We start from the raw sequence: 23,729 nt of genomic DNA, 5'->3' as shown, positions 1-23,729 counted from the left end.
ACTTGATTTGTATCGTTCTCATTTTGTGTTTCGAAATAATTAATATTGTAAACCACATATATTTCTGGACAATATCCACGTAAAATTTCTTGTGAAAAATGACACACATGGTGATGGGATTCAAGTGTTTTTCTATAATATGTTAAGTATTCTTGAGTCCTCTCGTGCCGTAGCGATAGGGCGCAGTTTAATAGCGGGCATTGAGGCGATTTGAGACACTGACACAGTGAATGAGAGGGAAAGCAACAGATCGAAGTTATGGCGAAGACAATGACCAGAGGTACGAGGTTTGTTTTGTTTCTCCTTGCAGTGGCCACTTTCTCCGCACCCGTGCTTTCCGATCTGATCCTTGCCAAAGTTGAGCGTCGCGTAAGTGATTTTCACTTGTCAATCATTTCGATCTCATTACCCATTTAGGGTTTTCGGTTCTTGCCTTGTTCAATTTTGCTTGCTTACGTCCCTTGACCTGACTAGATTTCGATATTGCAACTGTGAATTAGATTTGCTGTCAGCCACAACTCATAAGGATCAATATGAACTTTTTGTCTCTTATTACTTGTTGTGTATTATGTTTGATCCCACTCGATTACATTTATAACATTATTTATCTCTGCCTCTGTTCTATATCTTTGTGGATTAAGTAACGATAGAATGAAGTCTAAAACATAGACACACGGCACAATTTTATATGAGCTATTCGACTCATTGAGTCTTCTTCAAATGCATATATGCTCATCGGGTAGACATCCCTTATGAAGTTACATTTAACTTTTATTTTCAAGATCCTGTATGCATGATGCTATCATCTAGATCCTTGATTTTTTTTTTTTTTTAATAAGCTTTAAGACGAGAGGAACTATGTCCCTGGAATTGAAGGGGGTCTCTTCTAGATTTTTTTTTTTGTTTTGTTTAGAAATTAAATCTTCATCTTGTGCAATATGTCCATCCCTTCTTGCCTGTTAATCATCCATTATCTATTAGCATTTCTAAAGCTCATGATCATTGTTGATGTTTGCCTCTGACTAATTTTTTTCTTTTGTTTGTAGATTGATTTGACCTCACAGATTGTGCGCATCACCACAACACTGAAGGTACAAAGTTAGTATTACGTTTATAATTTTTCATTTATATGTGTAATTTCTTAATTTTTACTTAGGTTTTCTGGATGGTGTTGGTACCTATTCCCAAAAAGTTTTCTGCTACCTAAGGCAAGCTTATGAAAGAAATTTAATCTAAGCTACAGTGAGAAACTTAGCCAAACAAACAAATTTGGTATCTTGTCCTTTATCTGTAAACATTAGGCTTCGATCAAACTTGAAGGTTGAAAGAAAAACTGGTGTCAAAAACCACCACCTACCACATGTAATTAACTTTACATTGCTGCCTGTGTTTCCTTTTTTAATTTTTTTTTTAATCTTTTACCTTAGCCTTTTCTTCCATTTTTTTTTTGCAGGTGGAGAATACAGGATCTGATCCTGTGTCTGAGGTTTTGTTGACCTTTCCTGATAACCAGGCAAATCACTTGGCATACTTGACAGTGACAGTTAATGGAGGGAAAGGAAAAGGGAAAGCATCTTCTGGGGGCAATTTACCTGTTGGAGTTGTCCACCCTGAAGGCATGCCTCCTTCCTTGACTACTTATTCTGTATCTTTACCCAAGGGGCTTGGGAAAGGTGACAGCTTATTGTTGGATGTGTTGGCTGTCTTTACCCACTCATTGCGACCAATTCCTGAGAAAATTACTCAGTCTGATATACAGCTTGTGCTTTTCCAAGAAAGTGCTCACTATCTTTCTCCATATGATGTCAAGGTCCAATCACTCAGCGTTAAATTGCCTGATGCAAGAATAGAGTCTTATACAAAGCTAGAAAATACAAAATTACATGGTTCTGAAATAAAATATGGACCTTATGAGAATCTCTCCCCATTCTCATACTTACCAATAGTCATACATTTCGAGAGTAATCATCCCTTTGCTGTTGCCAAAGAGTTAATCCGAGAAGTTGAGATTTCCCACTGGGGCAATGTACAGGTTACAGAGCATTATAGTCTTGTTCATGCTGGTGCTCAAAGCAAAGGAGAATTTTCTAGGTCACCCTGTTTCCTTGGTTTTGAATTGGCTGGTTGTTATGTTACTTGTACATGTAATAATGAATCATTTCTGTTGTAGGCTTGACTATCAGGCCCGGCCATATGTGAGAGGTGCATCAGCTTTCAGGCGTCTTGTTGCAAGGTTGCCACCACGTGCTCATTCTGTGTACTACAGGGATGAAATTGGCAACATTTCAACTTCCAGTTTATGGGGTGACTCAAAAAAGGTGAATATTCTAAGTGTTTTTTTTTTTTTTTAAATGCCTGTACTAACCTTTGCTTAAAAATATTAGATGGAACTCGAGATTGAACCTAGATATCCAATGTTTGGTGGCTGGAAGACCACTTTTACCATTGGATATGGCCTGCCACTTGAGGACTTCTTATTTGCAGTGGATGGGAAACGTGTCCTAAATATCACTTTTGGTACACCTATGAAAGAATTAGTGATTGATAATCTCTTTGTGAAGGTAAATGAGATGATTATATCCTGACACTATATTCTTTTGATGTTTTATTTCATCTTTCGTGTTGAAAAGTGATCTTGTAGTGGGGAGTCTATTGTACAAAATCACATTTCATTTCTATGTTTTCTTTGCAAGAAGAGTATGCAGGGAGTTTCACTTCTCTGCATATGAAATTTCAACTTGGTCTATGATTAAGTTGCGCCAATATGAATGTGAATCAAACCAATCAGCTGCATCTTTATTTATTCCATTTTCCTATTTTCTCCCCCTTTTGAACCCTAGGAAATTTTTTTTCCTAAACTTTTTTACTGTGTATGCCTGGTACTTCACGTGGTTTTAATTTTAAAGCGACCTGGAACGACTCACGTTATCATATGGTCCTTAGAATCATTGCTTGTATTGACCTCGTGGATAATAGTTCAATCTTTATTGGTCTGAGTGGTGATTTTAAATTACAGGTTGTTTTGCCTGAGGGTTCTAGTGGAATCTCTGCATCTGTTCCATTTCCTGTGAAACAACGGCAGGAGGTATTGTCAGATTGATATCTGCTTCTATGTCATCATTTACCCATTTCCTTGGTTTGGTTTTTAAGCCCTTTTATTTGATTGCTTTCAGACAAAAATTTCCCACTTAGATGTTGTTGGTAGACCTGTTGTTGTGCTGGAGAAGAGCAATGTTGTGCCTGAGCATAATGTTCATTTTCAGGTATTGCTGATGCACCTTTTTGAGGTAGTTTAGTGGTATACTTGGTACAAGCGAGCTGCCAAATACCCAGAATGCATAATTGTTATCACATGGGTAGTTTTTGGTTTATAAATGATACTAACACTTATCATATCTTTTTTCTTTCTTTGTTTGTTTCTTTTTTTTTTCCTTTTTTTCTGGGGGGTGGGGTTTGGTTGATTCTGATGTTGAATGTCATGATAAAAGTTTTGATCATTTTAATTTCTTAAAATTTTAATTAGTAGATGGAGGTTAAAGAAAACTAGTGTTAAATTCAATGGATTGGTAATGTGAAGGCCAAAGATAAATTTCTATGCTCAAAAACTGGTTTGTAAACAGGGAGCCATGGAATACACTATCAGTATGGAAAATACACGGGCAGCACCGCCCAAATGCAAAACTGGTGCTAAATACTTTTTACCTTTATACCACCCTGACACATAAGCCAGAACAGCTTTAACAATTGAACAAAGTTAACATAATTGAAAAGAGACATAATGCAGCAAAATGTAAATGTCACTTATCAGGAGACCACATTAGTGAATTTGGTGGTGTTTATTATGTGTTTTTTTTTCCTCGCAATTATATAGCGTAATTTAGTAGCTGAAAGTATACTTACAGTCTGAAAGCTGAAAAACAGGGGTTAGAGGGATTGCTAAATGAGTGGTGTTTATGCATTGTGGTTACGTGTGCAGCTTACTGACTTTCATGGATATTATTGCAGGTTTATTACAAGTTCAGCTGTCTTTCTATGCTTAGGAAGCCTCTGATGTTGATTGCTGGGTTTTTCTTTCTATTTGTTACCTGTGTTGTCTACATGCATGTAGATTTGTCAATCTCTAAGTCATCTCCTACTTATTTGGCAAAGCTTCAATGGGAGGAGGTAATTAAATCATGAAATTATTGTCCCATAGGAAATCTGATATTTGCAGTTAAGTATAGTTCTTATATTCTGGGCTTGGTGGTTCACTTTTCAGGTGCAAACAAATATCCAGCAGCTGTGTAACATCATTAACCGTTGCTTGACAACAAATGACAAGCTAGAAGCATCTTTACGGGACCTTTCTAGGACAGGAGATGTTCAAGCTTGTAAAACAACTCGAAAATCAGTGGATAACTTGCTGAAAGAGTTATCTAAAGAGTTGAAGCCACTGTTGACATTTTTGCAATCTGCTCCACAAGCAGCTCACATAGCACCCAAGGTTTTGTCGGGAGTGCTTTCTTTTTACAGATCCCTTCCCACGCGATTCCATGTATCTAATTTTATCGCGTCGCTTGCAGGTTGAGGAATTAATTGCAAAGGAGAGGGAGTTGCAAGAGAGGCTAATGGCAAAACACTCGACTGTTGTAGACTGCTATGAGAAAAAGTTAGGGGGTCGGGAAATTGAAAATCGGATTTCATCACATCAGCAGAAAATTACAGCTTTAAGGCAAGAGGTTGATGATCTCTTGGAGTTTATTGACGAGATTTGATCATGACTAGACTCCCCGATTATGAAAATGCTGTACTTGGGTTAGAATGTTTTATTTAGTGCATCATGTAATAGAAGTTCGGACTTGAATCATATGGATAAATCGCACTTTTTGTTTTGTTAGACTTAAATTGAGTCTTACATTACGGGATGCTTGAAACTCTACAATAAATGTGACACCTTATTGAGTCTTAGGGGGTGTTTGAATGGAATCAAAATTATGGTTTTAAAAGTATTTTTACGGTATATAAAGTAAAGTAAATTTGTGAAGAAGTTTACTTTGATTTACAGAAAAATATTTTTAAAAAGCATTTCTTAAGGAAGCCAAACATCCTTTTACACGAGTAGGGTGAGTAACTAACGAGAAACTACTAAAAGTCAAGTTTTATTTGGGGAATTTTTTTTTCCTTCAAATATTTCTCATATGAAGGGTTTGATCTTGTTAAGAAATGAGATTTTGAAAAAAATTTCAAGCTTTTCAAACTTACACTTGCAATAAAACATGTCTAGTAGTTCAAATATTTGATTTAGTCTTTTTTTTGAAAATTGGGTAAAATTTATCTTGAGATTTGGACTTAAGCAAAATAATAATTGAACCAATCTTTACTGTTTATAACAATCTGCTAAATATAATTAAATGAAGGATTAATATAATTTTTGGTCTTTTAAGTTTGTTTTCATTTTGGTTTTGGTTATTTAAGTTTTTTTTTATTTGAAACATTAGTCTCTATAATTTAATAGAATCTTAGGTCATTTTGTTTTTGAATAATCAAAACCTATAATTTAAAATTTGATGTACTAAATCCAAAATGAAAACAAATTTAAGGGACTAAAGATTATAGGCTAAAGTATATTTTTAGTCATTTTAACTTGACACAAAGGTTTACTTTGGTCCCTTAACTTTAAAAAGTAAAGTTTTAGTCCTCTAATCCTAAAAGTGTTGACAAAAAATAATGATATTGAATTCTTAAATACTGATAAAATATTACTAAACACTAACTTATTAAGTTTAATATTCAAAATGACTATGATTGTTACAAAAAATTATAATTTGAAAGTAACAATTTTAGGGTTAAAGGACTAAAGTTATACTTTTTAAAGTTAAGAGACCAAACTGAAACCTTATATAGAGTTAAAGGACTAAGTGTATACTTTGAAGATTATATTAACCCTTAAATCTACAATAACCTGTGGGGCAAAACATTCATTGCCCTGACTTCTAACATAAACGGCACACATAGATATATGATAAGTTAAACACAATAATAACTAACATTTATGTGCATATCATTCCTATAGATAACACTTACCTGTCTCCGGCTGTTAATTTTCTCCTCCTTATGGACGGAATACATATAAACACACATGAAAAGAAAAAAATTACATGTTCTCATGGTCAACTACAGTATTATGGTGTAAACAGACATGTAATAATTAATACACAATTATAAGATCAGAAAGAACTACTTCCTAGGGCGCTTTCTTCCAACACAAACCTTGCCACTTCTTTTTTTTTTTTTTTTTCTTGGTGGGCTTGACCAAATATCAAAACATATCATATCTCCAAGGGTAAGTTAATATTTGATCCAATTATGATTCATAAGTTAAATGACTCCCTTAAACCTCAACTCACTTTAATCTTTACTCTTACTAAATGGTTGGTCATCATAAACAAAAGTATTATTCTTCCTTGTTCTGATTTTATTTCCTGGTTTGCAAAACTCCATTTTAGAGTTTTATGCTAGCTTTAATCATCTAAGATATTTCCTAAGCATTTAGAAATATCAAATAGTAGATGAGCATATAATCATAGAACTACAATTAAACTATACTTTTATGCAAGCAAAGTATCCTAGCTTTTAGCAGAAACTTTAACTCTGATATCATAAATATGTAGTTGTAGATGCTTTTTTGGGAAAGAGTCTTTTTTTGGGCCAGTGATAGTTGACCAATAACCTTTAATTCAGCTAGATTTTTTCTTGACGTGTTATTCTCCTTTTTATTAAAAATAAATATCCAAATTATATAAATTAAGAAAATACAGTTAAAACTAATAAATAATAAAGGAAAACTAATTTGGAGATCCTTGTAGTTTCTTTTAGTTCTGAATCAGGTCCCTAAACTTTTTTTCTTTTTTATTAGATCCTTAAACTTTTTACGGTTAGATCAGTTAGTCCCTACCGTTAAATAAGCACTAACAGTGTTAAAAATTTCGTTAGTCTCTTCTCCTTCCATCTCTTTCCTCCATAGCCTTGAGTTTGACCAAACTTTTCTCTCTCCCCTTCACGTGTCACTGGAAACATTCTTCTTGCCCACCATTAAAATTTAAATGCCTCACCTCCCTTTCGATCCCTGCCAGTCCCATTGATCTTTTCTTTCTTGCTTCCGTCAGCGGAGCCTTGATTAGATTCTAGACACTACTTTGCATTTGGATTTGGTTATGCTGCCAAAACGAACACGATGACACATGGAAGCAAATAAAACAACAACTGCCTTGTATGCTCTTCTGTCACATTTTAATTGTATTTTCAGTTAACTTTTCATGTTAATCTTGCAACTCAACGATAAGGCAATTACTCATTGTAGTAATTTCATACACCACATCTACTTCTATATATTGTCAAACCTTGTATTGTAAACTTGAGGAGGGAGTTTGAAATTAACTGAAGCTGAAGAAGTATGTACAAATTCATGTGTGTAGAACCAAATGTGCGGAGATGTTTGAGAGCGTCGGCCACGGTGCACTAGTCTCAAGCTCCTAAAATCCTCAAACCACCACCCACTTCGTTGTCGGGCGTTGGCCGTGGTTATACCTCCATCGTGAATCAGAGTTGTTGCACCCTTCGTCTTCCACATAGAGATCCATTTCAGGAATATGTTAGGAAGGGAGTTGTGGCATTTAATTGTGGGCAGAAGAATATTCCAGGAATAAGTGAAGGAGAGATGAGAGCTGGTTTGTTCTGGGGCTATGTGGAAGGAGATGGAAGGAAAAGTTAGTTTCAACTAACGGAAACTTTTAACACTATTAATGCTTATTTAACGGTAGGGACTAACTGATCTAACGATAAAAAATTAAAGGATTTGATAAAAAAAAAGAAAAAAACTTAGGGATCCGATTCAAAACTGAATAAAACCATAAGGACTTCCAAACTAATTTTTCTAATAATAAATACTACTTGTACAAAGTGAATTTATATTTAGGATGGAGGAAATATGTATGAGATTGTAATTTTTTTTCTAAAAATACTTAATAGTGATTGTTTGGCATTGTGACTGTATATCTAATAATGCCAATTTAATTATAAGGGTGACAAAAAGAGAGAGAGAGATTCTCAATAAATGCACAAAGCAATAGGTAATTTAATTATGTCTTACTAAGTATCGATTTTTAAGGGCTTCATGCATGTTTCTTTTATCGAAATGCAATAAGAATGTGATTACATATTTTAAGGTATCAGAGTATATGTAATACTAGTAGTATAGTTTTGCTAGCAAAAAAAAAAAAAGAAAGGAAATAGCAGTGTCTAATTTTTTGTATTATACAAAGAGAAAATTACTCGAATAGAGGTTGACTGATGAAGCTATCATTATAGGAATTTTATAAATAGATGATAGTGAGAAAGATGTGAAATTTTTTTTGATACATGATAATTAAAAGGGGAGTATATTTGTTATTGTGTTGATAAATAAAGCATGAGAAGTTCTACTATTGATTAATATTACTCCAGGACCATGAAGAAGACATCATGCAACTGGTTCAACTTTCTATTACATTAATGCTAAGATTAGTAGGACTATATTGGTCATACATTTTCTGGTTAGTTTCATGTCAATCTATGGCTATAAACTAATTTTCCATGCCCAGAAATTATCTAAAAACAATTGCAACTGACGGGGAATGGTTTACATTCTACCAAAAACGCATACATGTTTGATATTCAAATTCAGTTAATTCAGTTAAAATCACTAAAAACTTGGAATTGAACCCGACGTGAATCGAACACGCAACCTTCTGATCTGGAGTCAGACGCGCTACCATTGCGCCACGGATCCAGGAGTTGTCCCTGAGCACACAACAAAGATTATTTACTAGATAGAAAAGGAAGTTACACACGTCAAGCCTTCCGCGCCTGACGTGGGGCTTGTGGGCGCCATGAGAGATTGAGCAAGATGTGCCCACTTGTGGCTACGCTACGCTTGTGAGACGTGGGAGGAAAAGCATCAATCTGGTCCAGTGCAGTACGTCACCAGGGGACAAGGACTGCGTATTTGTTTAACATCATGCGCCGGCCCAAGATTTTGTTTCCGGGGAAATTAAATACATAAAATATAAATTGATATAAATATTAAGGCGATTGAAATTCTATAATATGCATCTACTGCTATCTGTCCTAAATTTGAGAATTAGTTTGAAGTAGCCGTATAGAAAAATTAGTATGCAATACTTTCTGTGATGAAAATATTTTAAACGTGCGTGATGGGATCGCCCTCACAAGTCAGGCGCACCAAATGCGGGCCTTCCGCTAACTTTTCAACACCCCTGATGTGTGGTGAACAAAAAACTTAAATAAAAATGTATTCAAGGAAGAAAAAAAATTGTAAATATCCTGTTCAATGCCCGCCAACGCAAACTTCCCAGCTTCCACTAGTTCTAAACACAAACCCACAGCTAAGATGGCAATACCAGTGGCAGGCGCATGGTTCTCAGCCGTCGCCGCTTTGCTCGTCCTCTTCTTGCTCCGCCGTCTCGGTCGGCCGAGGCCCAATCTACCTCCAGGCCCTAGAGCATGGCCCGTCATTGGAAACCTCGACCACATAGGCCCACAATCTCACAGGTCCCTCCATGTTCTCTCCCAGAAGTACGGACCCATCATGCACATCTGGTTAGGCTCCAAGTCCCTCGTCGTCGGCTCCTCGGTGAAAATGGCCAAGGCCTTTCTGAAAATCCACGATGGCTCCTTAGCATCGCGGCCGAGAACCGCCGCCGGTAAGTACGCAGGTTTCGGCCACTGCAACATAGTCTGGGCCCCCTACTCCCCATACTGGCGCCAAGTCCGCAAGGTTTGTTTAACGGAACTCTTCTCTCCCAAAAGCTTGGGGTCCTATGAGTATATCAGAAAGGAAGAGATCAGAATTATGGCGAATGAACTTTACAGTTCTTCGAGCAAAACCATATTCTTAAAGGAGTACCTCAACGTTTTCAACCTCAACATCATAAGTCGCATGGTTTTGGGGAAGACATACGTTAAGAAAACCCAAAATGCTATCATTACGCCGGACGAGTTCAAGTGGATGCTGGACGAGTTTCTGTTACTGAACAGTGGTTTTCTGAATATTGGGGATTTCATTCCCTGGCTTCAATTCTTGGACTTGCAGGGATACGTCAAGAGGATGAAGGTCGTGAGTAAGAAATTCGACAGGTTTTTGGAACACGTATTGAATGAACACGGTGAGAGAAGAAAAGGGTTTAAGGATTACGTTGCCAAAGATATGGTGGATCTCCTTTTGCAAGCTGCAGATAATCCCACTCGCGAGCTCAAGCTTCAGAGGCATAATGTCAAAGCCATTACTCAGGCAAGCACACTTACGTTTTCACATGAACTAGCTGGATGTTTTTACATGAACTACCTCTCTCTCTCACACACACACACACATTGAGAAAAACAGTTAAAAGTTAGTTGTTCTTTTTATAAGAAAATTTTGGAAGTATTATTTCTAATATAAGGAGAGGAAGACAAATTTTAACGAGTTCGATCTAAAAAATTAAGAAAGTACAGTTATAAAATTTTGACAAAAAGAATATCTAAGATAAAAGAGCCAGCAAAATTAATTTAAAGATTTTATCCCTATTTCTCTAATTTTTTAAATTAAACTTATTAAAAAAAATTTCTTTTACTGCATTTCCCTGGTAAGAGTGTTGCTTTCTTATGCCCGGAATATTGCTTTCTTATGCACGTACACACATATGCCCACAGGATCTTCTCATAGGTGGGACGCAGAGCTCTGCTATAACAGTGGAATGGGCCATGTCAGAGCTTCTTAAAAAGCCACAAGTATTGAAGAAGGCACAAGAAGAGCTAGACAAAGTAGTAGGGACAAACAGATGGGTTGAAGAACAAGACATGGTTCAGTTACCTTACATTAAAGCAATCGTTAAAGAAACAATGAGGCTACATCCTGCTTTACCAACACTGATACCGAGGGAATCCCGAGAGGACTGTAAAATTGAGGGCTATGACCTTCCCAAAGGGACCCAAGTGGCTCTGAATGTATGGGCCATAGGGAGGGACCCTACAGTTTGGGTCAGGCCCAACGAGTTTGAGCCCGAGAGGTTCATTGGTGGCCCCACTAAGGATATTGATGTGCACGGTCATGACTTTGAGTTGTTGCCCTTTGGTGCGGGAAGAAGGATGTGCCCTGGCTACCCTCTTGGGCTTAAGGTGATTCTGTCAAGTGTGGCGAATCTGGTTCATGGGTTCAATTGGAAGCTTCCTGGGACTGTGAAGGAGCAGGACTTGAATATGGAGGAGACTGGTGGGCTTTCCATCGCCAAGAAGTTGCCCCTTGAAGCAGCGCTTGAGCCCAGGCTTCCTCTTCATCTTTATTCACCAGCTTAAGTGGATAAATGTGTGTCTGTGTGTGTTTTATAATTTTATTTTATCAGCTAATTATTGAGTGAGAATGTAAATAAAATTAGCTGTGCTTGTATCTTGTATGTTTTATTGGATTAAAATGTAATTTTCATTTCAAGGATTTGGGTCTATAAAATAAAATTTATCACAATTCGTATCTTCTTTTAATGAGTTTCCATCACTGGCGCTTCCACCACCTCTGCCCTGTGATTTTGTACAAAATGAAACACGAGATGTGCAAATTTTTGTCAACAAGATAGACACGCTTTCCGCTTACCATTGCGTTATATGTCTCGGACCATATAAAATTTACATTGTTCATAAATTAAAAAATATAAATCCTATAAATTATTCGAGAAAACTCCTCTATTAAAAATTTAATCAATAAGGACCTAAATGAGCATCAATAATATCTGTATAAAATTTTTTAGGTTTTTTCACTAATAAATTTTCAATGACGACTTTTTCAACAATTTTAGCAATTTCTTAAATAAATATTTCATGAACGCAAGGAGTGATTTTAACTTGGAACTAGGAAGAACACTGCGGAGTTAGCAGAAAGCAACTTCGGGAGACAGTTTGAGAACCAGAGCCCTCCTGGACTCGAGCTCCTGGAAATGGGATCGACAACATTTTGGGGATTGAGGTTTGAATGGATTTCTGTCGAGGTAAGTAGTCTGGTCCGGTCGTTGATTTGCTCAGACTTCGCGACTGTGTTTGTCAGAGTTTCACAATTGTGTATATCATTATTGACCTCAATTCAAACATAGGCTAAGAGCTGTCTCCACAACTTCGTCTCCAGCTCCTCCTCCGGCCGTCGTTTTTCCAAAGTCCGGCGGAGAAATGAGATGTCCTTTTGCTGCGACGCGAGCCGACGACACCTCTGGTGGAAACCTAAATTATCGGACGCTACTGCGATTTCCGGTAGAGAGCCTAGGGAACAACATTATTATGTAACTCATAGTTGCTTTGCCAAAATTCATGAGCTTGTTAGATCTCCCCTTCCCTTCCTGGTATGCTATAATGCTAAGCCTTGTGTTGATTAATTGTTGCTTGATAGTTGGTAACTTATGCTTCTCAACCAAATTCCATTTTTGAACAGACGAATTCAACTCCAAGCAAGTTTTGGATTTTGTTATGTGTTGCCATTGTTGTTTTGGTTACGGCCGTCCGAGCGTTTGCGGTGAGGAAGTCGAGATACAAGCGTCCTGGTTCCGTCGCTGATCTCGTGAGACGTGGCCAGCTTAGATACGATTCAAGAGGCATGTATGATTCTATTACCCTTTTGCCTTTAATCTTGTTAATAAAACAGCCATTATCGTTTATCATTATATTTGATGGATGCTTCAAAAATCAAAATCATTCAGATCAAGGCCTCTCAAGTATGAAGACCCATTCAATAACCCCCTAGTAAAGGTTAGCAAAAGCAAATCAACCGTTGAGATGTGTGGAAAGCTTTACCGCTTGGCCCCAGTGACTCTTACTGAAGAGCAGCAAGCCATCCACCAGAGAAGGAGATCACGGGCCTACCGGTGGAAGCGGCCAACTATGTTTCTTAAAGAAGGAGACTCTCTACCTCCCGATGTTGATCCTGACTCTATCAGGTGGATTCCCGCCAATCATCCTTTTGCAACTACTGCTGCTGACATCGATGAGAACTTCGCGCAAAACAATGTCTATCAAAAGCATGGAGTTCCTTTGCGTATCCAAGCAGAGCATGAAGCCCTCCACAGAAAGCTCGAAGCCCTTGAAAGTGTAAGCATTCACTAAATTACTACACAGACACGAGGAGCCAGATAGTTTTCTAGGGAAGAAATACCTGGTTTTCATTTTTCCACATCCAACGGCAATTCCACTGGTATTGAATGCTCACTTTAATTACCCTATTACTATGATTACTGAACCACGCAAACACATAGGTTTCCTGATTTTGGATTATCAATACTAGAGCATGAGTCTTTACAGTAACAGTTTGTATGTGAGTACTTCAAGATGCCTTCCAGTAAATACCAAGGTGATGGTTGTTGCATAGGAAACAACATAGGGCTATCTATCTCAACTTAACTTCTGAAAATTAACTTTTCAGTCTCTTGGGACCAAAAACTACTTGCAGCTAAAGTTCACTATATCAGAGTCTTTAAATCCATTTGAGCTATGAACCCAGGATGGTGACTTCGTTAACCAGCCAAAAAGTTAGTGTTTTGGTTTCTCTCCCAACATTAATTCATTTGTATAAGGCATGGAGCTGCTCTCTTGAATTTATTTATAGACTAGGCATGTCATGTGTCTTTACATGCCGTATTATATTTTGGTTACGTGACAAAAATACTTGATTTCTGCAAATTGGCAGGCTTTTTGTCTTGTAAGTTTTCACTTTTCTTATTTCTTGAAATGTTTGTGTCTCGTTTGTAACATTTTTTCCCATTTTGCAGGAGCAAACACTCAACAGGTTGATGCTAGATCCTACCAACGGTCAAGATTTTGATAGACCTTTGAAGTCCCACGTCAAATCAAATGGCCAAGCAGAGAAGACTTCCATTAACAATCAGGTGAGTGACCCAGATAAAGTTGAGAGTCCATCAGCATCTGAGGAAAACCCGGGTCCTTAGTTGGCATACCGCTCATCTGCCAGAAATGCTCAAGGTAAAGCTGCTTTGAGGGAATTAGTGAATCTCCACTTTAACACAAGTGTAGATTTGAATTTGCTCCGAAATTTTGCCCTGTTGATCTGGTAGCCTCAAAAGTTGCGATTTGTATAGGCGATGACTGTACATACTAAATACTACGTGTGCACTCAGCTCCCAACTTCTGCACTTGTTCCATCCTCACCACTAACAAAATTAACCAACGGTGGGCAGAGGTTTTGGAATTTGCTTTATTGCAATGGTGATGAAAGTTTGATTTGGATTCTGGAATATGCTTTATTCATCCTGACATGAGTTTTGATGGTGCTCGCGTTTATGTGGTCGGGCAATCGAATGATTGACTGAACACATTTTCACACATAGACGCTGACGATTCCTCAAACATGTTCATAAGGTAGAATATATTCGCATGGATGTGGGCTAGACTCACTGTATCAAATACTCTTCCAGTCTTTAATATAAGACCTAATTATTAAATTAGTTTTTATTCTAAATATGAGACATACTTCTCACATTTATTAATTTTTTCTAAATTACCTTTATAGATACTCCTTCAACTATAATTAAGTATGGAAAAATATTAAGAAAGATGATTATGATGTTTTAGAAAAAACATGTCATATTTCTTATAACTAACTAACTAACTTACCTAATTTTTTTAATCTAATCAAATTAGTTAAATAAGTCTTATATAAAAGATCGGAAGAGTATTATACTTGAACTCTTATTTTGTGACAGCACAATTTCATTTTTACGTTGACTGTTTAAATTCCGGGGTACTCAGTACCGTCACTACTGATTACCGTTTGTTTGAAATTTAAAAAGTATGAAAAAGGCTTTCTTGTGGGTAAGGAATAAGAGGGGAAAAGGGGGGTAACTAAAATTAATAAAAAAATGGCATTCGTTTTAGTTTGGAGAGTTCCGCTTGCGGTCTTGGATTTAGGAATTAGGAGTTTATTTTGACTTGATATACATTTTTTTCTGTTTTCTTTTTGGGGAGAATGACAAAAAAAGAAGCTGGAAATACAAATCTGAAATCAGGTTTGGTAACACAATTTTATTTGGTATTGACAAGTCTAAATTTGTAAATGACAATAAATTTTTGTTGACATTCCTTGTTTAATATTTACAAAATTTCAGTTTTTTTGTCATTATCCCTTTTTTTTTGGGAGGGGAGTTAATTGAGTCAATTTGCCTGTTTGATTTAGAGCTTGTTTGGATATCATTCAAAACCATAGTTTGGGAGTCAAAACCATAGTTTGGACTAGGTGATGTCCAAACAGCCTTATTTTTATCAAAACCTTGGTTTGAGAAAAAACCTTGGAGGTGTTTGGATGTAACCAAACTATGGTTTGGAGAATAGATTTTGGGGAGAATAGATTTTTTGAAAAATAGACTTTGTGAAAAAGTGATTCTGAGAAGTGAAAGTGCTTGAATAGTTGTTACCAGAAGCACTTTTTACATGCGCAAATTACTAAAAAGGGCATAAGTTAATATGATAATTATATAAAAGATAGATTTTATAATATATTTTAATCTGAAAGAATAAAATTGTTAACAAAATAATTTTTACTAACATAATTAATAATATATAAGATAATATAATTAATAAATAATTAATATGTGTATATATATTTATAAATTATGAGATTAAAAAAAAATTTGTAAAAAATGAATAATTTTTACCAACAGAAAAATATTATTTTATTCTGAAAACAACAAGACACATATCTCATAAGTTCTTATACTCTTTCTTTTTCCTCTAAAAGCAGAAAATTTCTGTTTCTGCCAAAACCATGGTTTTGGTTTTTTTTTATGATATTTGGGTAATTTTTTCCCAAACACCCCTTTAGTTTTGGCCAATGAAACCATGGTTTACTGGAAAAATGAAAACTTTTCGCTTCTGAGACTTGAAAATGAGTCGTGTGAGTGATAATTAGGAATGTCAAAAGCTGCCAACCGTTTATTTGACAAAAATACCCACAAGAATTATTTCACACCTGTTTGTCTGTTGACGCTTTTGATCCTGCCCATTGCTTGGACTTCGGGAGTTTCGTTTCTTGCTAGAACGCTAATGAAGCTGACCAATTTTCTAAATATAATACTCCTCCGGTCCTTAATATAAGACCCATTTAACTAATTTGATTAGATTAAGGAAGTTAGGTAAGTTAGTTAATTATAAGAAATATGACACGTTTTTCCTAAAATACCATAATCATATTTCTTAATACCCCATTTTTTTCTTCTACTTGATTATGGTTGAAAGAGTATCTATAGGGGTAATTTAAAGATAATTGATAAATATGAGAAATGAGTCTTATATTTAGGACCAAAATCAACTCACCAATTGGGTCCTATATTAAGGACCGGAGGAGTATTATTTAGTTTACCCTTTGACCAAAAAAAAAGTAATATCATTTAGTTTTCACAGCTTTGTTAGCAAATGTTGTCATTTTTCTTTTTCGCCAAGATTAGATTGTTCAACCGAGAAAATCAAATATATATACACATATTAATTATTTATTAATTATATTATCTAATATATTATTAATTATGCTAGTAAAAGTATATTATTAACAATTTTATTTCTTCAAATTAAAATATATTAGAAAATTTCTCTTTTATGTAATTATCATATTAACTTATACCTTTTTTAGTAATTTGCACATATAAAAAGTGATTCTAATAACAACTATCCAAACATTCTCACTTTATCAAAATCACTTTTTCACAAAATCTATTCTTTCCAAATCTATTCTTCAAACTATGATTTGGTTTCATCTAAACACACTCTTATATAGAATACGAAAAAAGGGATTGTTTCTTACATTTTCCTTTAAAGCGGAGGTGTTTGAGGGTTGCCAAACACCACCTAATCGTTAAGGAAGAAACGCCAGTACTTAAATAAACCATCGGTCATTCCTCGCCATCTTTTCATGTCAAAATTGTTTTCATCCTCACAATCTTACACGCTTTTGTTGTAAATTTTTTTGGCCAGCAGTCCATGAAAAGTTTAAAAGTTGGATGTGTGTATTAATACGACATTCGAAGAAAAAATAGCGCCATCATAATGGGACATTTCTTTGAGTTTTCAAAGTCTTTCGGGAGGAGGGAAAAGTCTTTCGACTAAAGATATTCCAAGTTTCATATCTAAAATGCAAATTTTCGTATGAAAGAATAACACGTGTTCTACTTCGTCCATTAGGGGGATGCTGCTAACTAGCATAAATGTTCAAAGACAAAAGACAGGAACTAACATTGGAGAGTATATATAACACCTAGCGGTTGTATCACTCGTTCTTGGTAGAAGCAACTTGTTTTGCACCAACAGCAAAGAATTCAGTGATGACTTCAAGGGGCATACCCTTGGTTTCTGGAACCTTCAAGTACACAAATACCCATGAGATACAGCACACAACAGCATAAATTCCAAAAACACCAGCGAGTCCAATGGAACTAAGCATCACAGGCAGTGTGTAAGTGACGATGATGTCTCCAATCCAGAACACCAAGGCACATATGGCAATACAGAGCCCACGGACCCGTGTAGGGAAAATCTCTGAGCAAAGTATGTTTGGAATTGGTCCATAGGCCATCACAAAGCAGCAGAAATATATTACAACACATGCAGTTGATATTACTGCATGCACCACATTGCCAAAGTCCGCTATGTTTCCAATCACCAAAATAATGAGTGACACTATCAGCACAGGAAGTGTGATGAGTAGTAATTGCCTGCATTAACCAAGTAAGTTACTTATTCCCAATAAATCACAAATCAAGTATACAACCAACACACACACACACAAAAAAAGAAACTTTTTTAAAAAAAATGTATCTGTTTGGATATTATCGTGTCCTTCGTGTATACGGTGCCTGGATAGGTTTATAAGTTTAAAGATTCTAGCTTCCTCACAAGTTTGTCTTTTGGGAGAGAATCTTTTCTCCCATCATAATGCCAGTTGGGAAAGGTAGGACTCCGTTAGGATTCTGAGTACCGGATTGAATGGTATGGAATGCCTAGGGGACTTATCAGTCTATGGGTTCTACCTTTCTAATAGGCTAATGCTAATCTGTTGGGCTCTATCAGAAGCATTTCCAAGAAAAATAAGCAGGTAGACCAGAAGGAGAATTAGAGCATACCTTCTGCCTGATATATCCATGAGCCTCATGGCTAAACCAATACAAGGAAGCATTAACAAGGTTGTGAACGCACTAATAAGAAATGATGCAGATGTCGTGCCAAGGCCTAAATTTTCGAGAAGAACTTCAACACCTGCCTCCTCAAGGATTTGGGGAGTGTAGTATAGAACCCCATTTATTCCTGAAAACTGTATAAAAATATTTAGAACTAGATGTTAGTCGGTGATCGGATGGCATAAACCAATAGAAAAGATGCTGTGTACATAAAAGACAATGTAGAAATTCGGACCAGAATCTGGCCAAAAAAAAAGAAAAGAAAGAAAGAAAGAAATTCGGACTGGAAGAATATGACTATGCAAACCTTTTTAATTTTTACCTTGGATTATGCAAAACTGAACAAACAGGCTTTCAAGTTCCAAACAACAAGATCATGGGTTAAAAGCTCATTTATTGTAACCACATATTACCTGCTGAAGTAGTTGAATTCCAACACCAACAAACAATGCATGCTCAACCCCTGGTTCACGCAGAGCTTTCCATATTGGTCCCACTGAAGCAGTCTTAGATGGGTGAACCATAGCAGGCCCAACTGTATGCTGATCAAGAAGTTCCCTGGAGTAAAGAGCAGGCTGACTAACCAAGGCAGCAGCCTGGATAAATTCACCTTCACCAAGAGCATCCCCACCAGGAACTGATGCAAGGGATCCACGTCGAGATCCGGGAGTTCCCTCTTGGTGCAAATAAATCCTTTTAAATCCTCCTTGTTTTTTACCATCTTCACCTTCTTTCTCGGACCATTTCCATGCGAGCTGCCAGCCACCACCAATGCCTGTACTACCAACTGCCTCACTTGATCCTTGCATGAGGCTACTGTGACGCCTCATGCTGCTCATAATGCTGCCATGAGAAGGAGGAGGTGGCATCTCCTTTTCCATACTTGTCGTTTGACGTGAGATTAGAGGGCTATGCAAATTGTCATCAGAGTCCCCAGCAGCATCTGAGGCATAGTCTTCACCTTCTCTTTGAAGGCTCTCCTCATCCCATTGTTCGTCTTTGATTTGAGGCCCAGCTGTGCTGAACATGCTTCCAAAATTTGGTAAAAGCGTGCTTCCTGTCTCAGGGAGCTTCTCATGTACACTGCCAAAGAGAGTCACAAGAGGGTCCATGAGAGGCATGCTTCGGTTGGCAAGGCTTCCCTGACGGGATGCCAAACCGAGAGAACTGTTTCCCATGACAGGTTTTGCAACCCAAGAGAGGCCTGCTTCAGATCCATACAACCGGATTTTATCTTTATCTGCTGTTGGTTCCAGGCCATTAGCCACTTCATCAGCAGGGCCTATAATATACTCTTCTATGCTTGTTTCTCCTCCAACGCCAAGACCTTCCACCAGCAATGCCATCTCACCTGCCAGTAAATTATGATTACGCAGGATCTGATAAATCCCTCAAAGAAACTATCATAATTAAAAAGAAGTAAAGATGATATGTGAAAATAGATATTGGATATGCAATGAAATCACAGAAGAAAATTAAGGATTTACAGCAGATAATATTTGATTTTATCAAAACTTACAAGAAATTCACGTGAAGTTAGAAATTAAAAATCACAAGCAATCTTGCGGTTGTATTGATCACCTTACTCTACAGCGACATTACCACATTCGTATACTTCATGTCTGAAGCCTTGCCCATATAAGAAGAGCTATTGTGTTGTGAATTTATAGTTTCAGTAAAAACAGAAATGCTGTCTTATTTAGTGGGTTTCTTACATGTCAAAATGGGCCAAAAGCCTTCAAATGGATCCCCATCTATGACTAACCCACAATTTCAGGAAACCAAGCCCATTTACTTCATATAATCATGGGCAAAAGGCTAATATAAGAATTATGGCCTCAAAAGCGGAGCCCACATGACACAGGAAATAAAGTTGTGATTTATTCCGCCGTCATCAGATGAGAAGGAAAAAAATATAAATTAAAAGAAACATATAAATTAATTTTGGAGAAATGAAAACATCTGCTGACACGTCTATGATCCAAAATGATTCAAGAATGTCAAGATAATGATTACAAGTTTACAATGTCCGAAATGAAGTAAGCTTCTCCCAAACCTATAGAAAACAATCTATGGCCATATGTAGAGGTACAAACATACCTGAAACATCTTCCCTGCCCCGTAATCTCTGAAGAACTTTTTTGGCCTCGACCATCTTTCCTTTACTCACTAGCCACCGAGGAGACTCAGGCAAGAAAAATACTGTTAATACAAAATAGATGAGGGAGGGAATAGAAAGAACCCCGAGCATTAATCTCCAGCTAGGAGAGGTTGTCAATGACATGCCAAAAACCATGCAATATGAGACAAACATGCCTCCTGAACCACTGAACTGTGGAAGTGTATTTAAAGATCCCCTTATATCAGATGGAGCGGTCTCAGATATGTAGACTGGCACAAGAGTAACAGCAAGACCAATACCAAATCCATCTAGTAGCCTAGCTATACATAACACATACACATTTGGGGACCATAACATCACCAAACCACTGAAAAAGTAAAGCGTAGATGATATTATCAACATTGGACGCCGACCAAGCCAATCTGATATGGAACCTGAGCAGGTTGTAATCAATGTTGCTCCAATGAGGGACATGGCTACCACAAGTCCTTCAACAGTTGATTGCAAAACAAGATCCTTCTTAATGTAAACAATGGCACCTGAAAGCAAAGAAAAGTTCAAGTAGCTCGCTAAGAAGTCGATCATTGAGATTGATAACTCTATCTAGAGCCAGCCAACCTCATCACTTGTTTATAATTACAGGGGTTTACGCTACTGGCCAAAAAAATCTTGCACAATTAACCAGAGAGAACGGAATTGTTCCATGATAGATCATGTACCTCAGGAGAAATACATGTAAAATAAACCAGTTCAATCCTACATCCTGTATGTTAAAGATCTACACCTAATTGCTTTCGGACCATTCCAATTTTTAGCAGCAAAATATTTGATCACTTGGCAAAAGCTCGTTCTCCTAAATGAGTGATATTCAGAACAGAGCTTACTTATATGTTTCGTACACTTGAAAGGGATGGTCACTATTCAACAGAATAAAAAAGGGAACGTTGCCACTGGTGATTTTAAAACCAGCAATGTTTGGATAGGAGAAAGCATTAATCTGGAGCTTTATCCAATAAATTTGTTGGGGATGCTAGCTCTCCCTAATGTGCGAGACACTGTCCACTTAAGAATAAGTAACTAGTTGCAACTATGCTCGGGTTGGCTTGATTTACATTTATTTGCTCTATATATGAAAAGGGAGAGAAAACATTCAGGTGAAGGCTGAGCGGTATCATGGCTAAAAGGAAGGGAGTCAGACGCAGAGCTATAGCTTCCGAGAAATTTTTCTGCTGTAGCGCTGAAATATTATGCTTCGCTTTTATACTACATGTTTTCGTAATAAGGGATATTCGTCTTAGTAAGACATCGAAATTTGTTGTTGTACACGTGGCTGCTCCTTCGATTCTAAGGTAGCTTCTGTTAGTAAAATTCTTGGCCCCTTGTTAAGCACTTAAGCTGCCTTTTCAAGTATTGTTAGTAAAAGAAATTCAAAAGATGGAGATGTTGAAGGGAAGCAAAAAGGAATCAGTACCGGCAATAGTAGCATTATCCCATCCTTGCAGAAAATTACCGATAGAAGCCGCAATAGCCACTAGCACGGCTCCTCCCTTCATTTCCAGTCACAGATGAATTTAAGTCTGCAGCGGCCTGTAAAGTAACCTGCTAAGAAAATACGAAGAATCCGAATCAACAACTCAAGCACTCCCACTTCCACACCAACAGAGAACAGAAGTTAACCCCTCGGATTTCGACAAACGGAACGCGGTGATGTGGTTAAGCTCGGAATATGATCAAATTTTCATAAGCAGATACTGATGGTCACCGGCCGGCACAAACATGAATTATGTGCTCGTGTTTAAACAGTACAACTAACGAAAAGGAGCATACCTGAGAATATCGATGGCTTACACTGCAATTTCGTCTGTAAAGAGATGAAAAGAAAAGAAGATTGGATGTTTGGATTAGAAGATTGAACTAAAGAACTTCATAAGTAGAGCTCTTGCTTGGATATCAAATCAAATTTACAGATTAAAAAGAATGAAGATTCATGATGAAGAAGCATGAACTGGCTGGTGGCTGCTGCTGCTGCTGAAGAGGTGGAATCTGCGCAAAAGGACAAAAAGAGCTCCAGATCAGGAACTGAAGGAGTCTGGCAGATCAAGAATTAAGAGAGTGGGTACATTTTATATATACACACATACACATATATCTCCCCCCGATTCTCCCCTATATCGCCAGCAGTTTCCATAGCCTCCCAATTGAAAATTGCAGTATCAGTGCTCATTTTCCACTTAGTATTTACCAGAAAGTGGGGACTAGGAAAGTTGTGGATTCTGGAACCCTTTTAATTTAATTTAATCTTAAATATAAGATTTAAATTTATTTTGTCTTGCATTTATTCGTCTTTTTTAAAATAATCTTTATATTAGTTACACGTGTTAAAAATTCTATCAAATATTAATTTTAACTAATGCACATAATTAATAAAAATATTTTTTAAAAAAACACATATTTATCATAAATAACTAATTTAATAAATTTTTTAATTTAATTAAACTAAGTCAAGTAGGCCTTGTATTAAACAATAGATATAGTATTATTAAGCTCAAAGTTTTAACCTCAATTAACTGTTGAGATGTATAATTCATAATTTATCCAAAAGTAAATTACATTTATACCGTATTATAAATATTTTCATATCAAAACAAGTATTATACATATTGTTTTATCTAAAAACTAAGCATTTCAACATTAGTGGAGGATGTTCGACCAAAAAAAGCCCGGTATTGGTAAAGTGATATCTATATACGAGTAATATGTAAAAGTTAGTTCTTCTTTTTCAGTTTTGTCCTCCGTTTAAAGCTGCACCCTTAACTACCTCGGAAGATGAAAATAAGTACAGCCTCTACTATTTAATATAAAAATTAATTAACTAATTTAAATAAATTAAAAAATTAGTTAAATTAATTATTTGTAGTAAATAAGTATTATTTTTTTAAATATCTTTAATAATTAAGTATTATTTGATGAAATATTTAACTTATGCAATTATTATAATAATTATTTCAAAAAAAATAAATAAATATGATTCATAAAATGAATTAAGATTTTATATTTAAGACGAAATTAAAAATCAAATTAACTTTTATATTAAAGACCAGATATAGTAATAATTATACTTTAAAACAAAAAAATTTAAAATATTAAATATGGTTAACCTTATATTTGATATAAGAAAAATTGAAAGAACAAAAATTTTAATAAATTTGATTTTAAAAAATAAAACAGTAGAATTCTAAAATTTTAATAAAGAGACACTGTAAGATAAAAAAAGTAAAAAAAAAAATAATTATTACTTATTGTCATTTTTGTTAGAAATGGAGGAAATGAAATTTTGAATAAAAAAAAAAGAATACAGACGGAGGAAGTAATTTAAAGTC

The 23,729-nt window shown here is 36.1% G+C and overlaps 4 protein-coding genes and 1 non-coding gene across 7 annotated transcripts; 3 read left to right on the top strand and 2 right to left on the bottom strand.

Annotated features, from left to right (window-relative positions):
* The first annotated feature begins 168 nt into the window (after window positions 1-168).
* LOC114740676 (dolichyl-diphosphooligosaccharide--protein glycosyltransferase subunit 1A) lies at window positions 169-4,945 on the top strand. The gene is made up of 10 exons (XM_028928878.1): window positions 169-369; window positions 1,047-1,091; window positions 1,454-2,091; window positions 2,171-2,318; window positions 2,385-2,561; window positions 3,017-3,085; window positions 3,174-3,263; window positions 4,006-4,164; window positions 4,259-4,483; window positions 4,563-4,945. The coding sequence occupies exons 1-10, from the start codon at window positions 259-261 to the stop codon at window positions 4,752-4,754; spliced, it is 1,854 nt and encodes a 617-aa protein (XP_028784711.1). The 5' UTR covers window positions 169-258; the 3' UTR covers window positions 4,755-4,945.
* Window positions 4,946-8,734: 3,789 nt separating this feature from the next.
* Window positions 8,735-8,806, bottom strand: TRNAW-CCA (transfer RNA tryptophan (anticodon CCA)). Its single transcript has one exon. It is a non-coding gene; the product is annotated as a tRNA-Trp (tRNA).
* Window positions 8,807-9,404: 598 nt separating this feature from the next.
* Window positions 9,405-11,553, top strand: LOC114740677 (flavonoid 3'-monooxygenase). Its single transcript, XM_028928880.1, has 2 exons — window positions 9,405-10,327; window positions 10,729-11,553. The coding sequence occupies exons 1-2, from the start codon at window positions 9,428-9,430 to the stop codon at window positions 11,368-11,370; spliced, it is 1,542 nt and encodes a 513-aa protein (XP_028784713.1). The 5' UTR covers window positions 9,405-9,427; the 3' UTR covers window positions 11,371-11,553.
* Window positions 11,554-11,953: 400 nt separating this feature from the next.
* Window positions 11,954-14,302, top strand: LOC114740682 (protein MULTIPLE CHLOROPLAST DIVISION SITE 1). The gene is made up of 5 exons (XM_028928886.1): window positions 11,954-12,053; window positions 12,156-12,398; window positions 12,488-12,651; window positions 12,753-13,140; window positions 13,818-14,302. The coding sequence occupies exons 1-5, from the start codon at window positions 12,003-12,005 to the stop codon at window positions 13,992-13,994; spliced, it is 1,023 nt and encodes a 340-aa protein (XP_028784719.1). The 5' UTR covers window positions 11,954-12,002; the 3' UTR covers window positions 13,995-14,302.
* Window positions 14,303-17,150: 2,848 nt separating this feature from the next.
* Window positions 17,151-22,467, bottom strand: LOC114740657 (monosaccharide-sensing protein 2-like). 3 transcript variants are annotated; one of them, XM_028928850.1, is made up of 7 exons: window positions 22,315-22,467; window positions 22,177-22,210; window positions 21,821-21,951; window positions 20,328-20,888; window positions 18,641-19,578; window positions 18,174-18,361; window positions 17,151-17,765 (listed from the first exon to the last, which is right to left on the bottom strand). In XM_028928850.1, the coding sequence occupies exons 3-7, from the start codon at window positions 21,900-21,902 to the stop codon at window positions 17,321-17,323; spliced, it is 2,214 nt and encodes a 737-aa protein (XP_028784683.1). In that variant the 5' UTR covers window positions 21,903-21,951; window positions 22,177-22,210; window positions 22,315-22,467; the 3' UTR covers window positions 17,151-17,320. The 3 variants fall into 3 exon arrangements, with proteins under 3 accessions (XP_028784683.1, XP_028784682.1, XP_028784681.1); XM_028928849.1 differs by having other exon boundaries at window positions 21,821-21,948; XM_028928848.1 differs by having other exon boundaries at window positions 21,821-21,948; window positions 22,177-22,467.
* Window positions 22,468-23,729: the final 1,262 nt, after the last annotated feature.

This window comes from Neltuma alba, unplaced genomic scaffold (assembly GCF_004799145.2).
Source record: "Neltuma alba isolate B1F8T4 unplaced genomic scaffold, ASM479914v2 tig00003186_pilon, whole genome shotgun sequence".
In the NCBI taxonomy this organism is placed as follows: Eukaryota; Viridiplantae; Streptophyta; class Magnoliopsida; order Fabales; family Fabaceae; genus Neltuma; species Neltuma alba.
The sequence above is the reverse complement of the archived record's forward strand: the minus strand, read 5'-3'. Positions and strand labels throughout refer to the sequence as shown.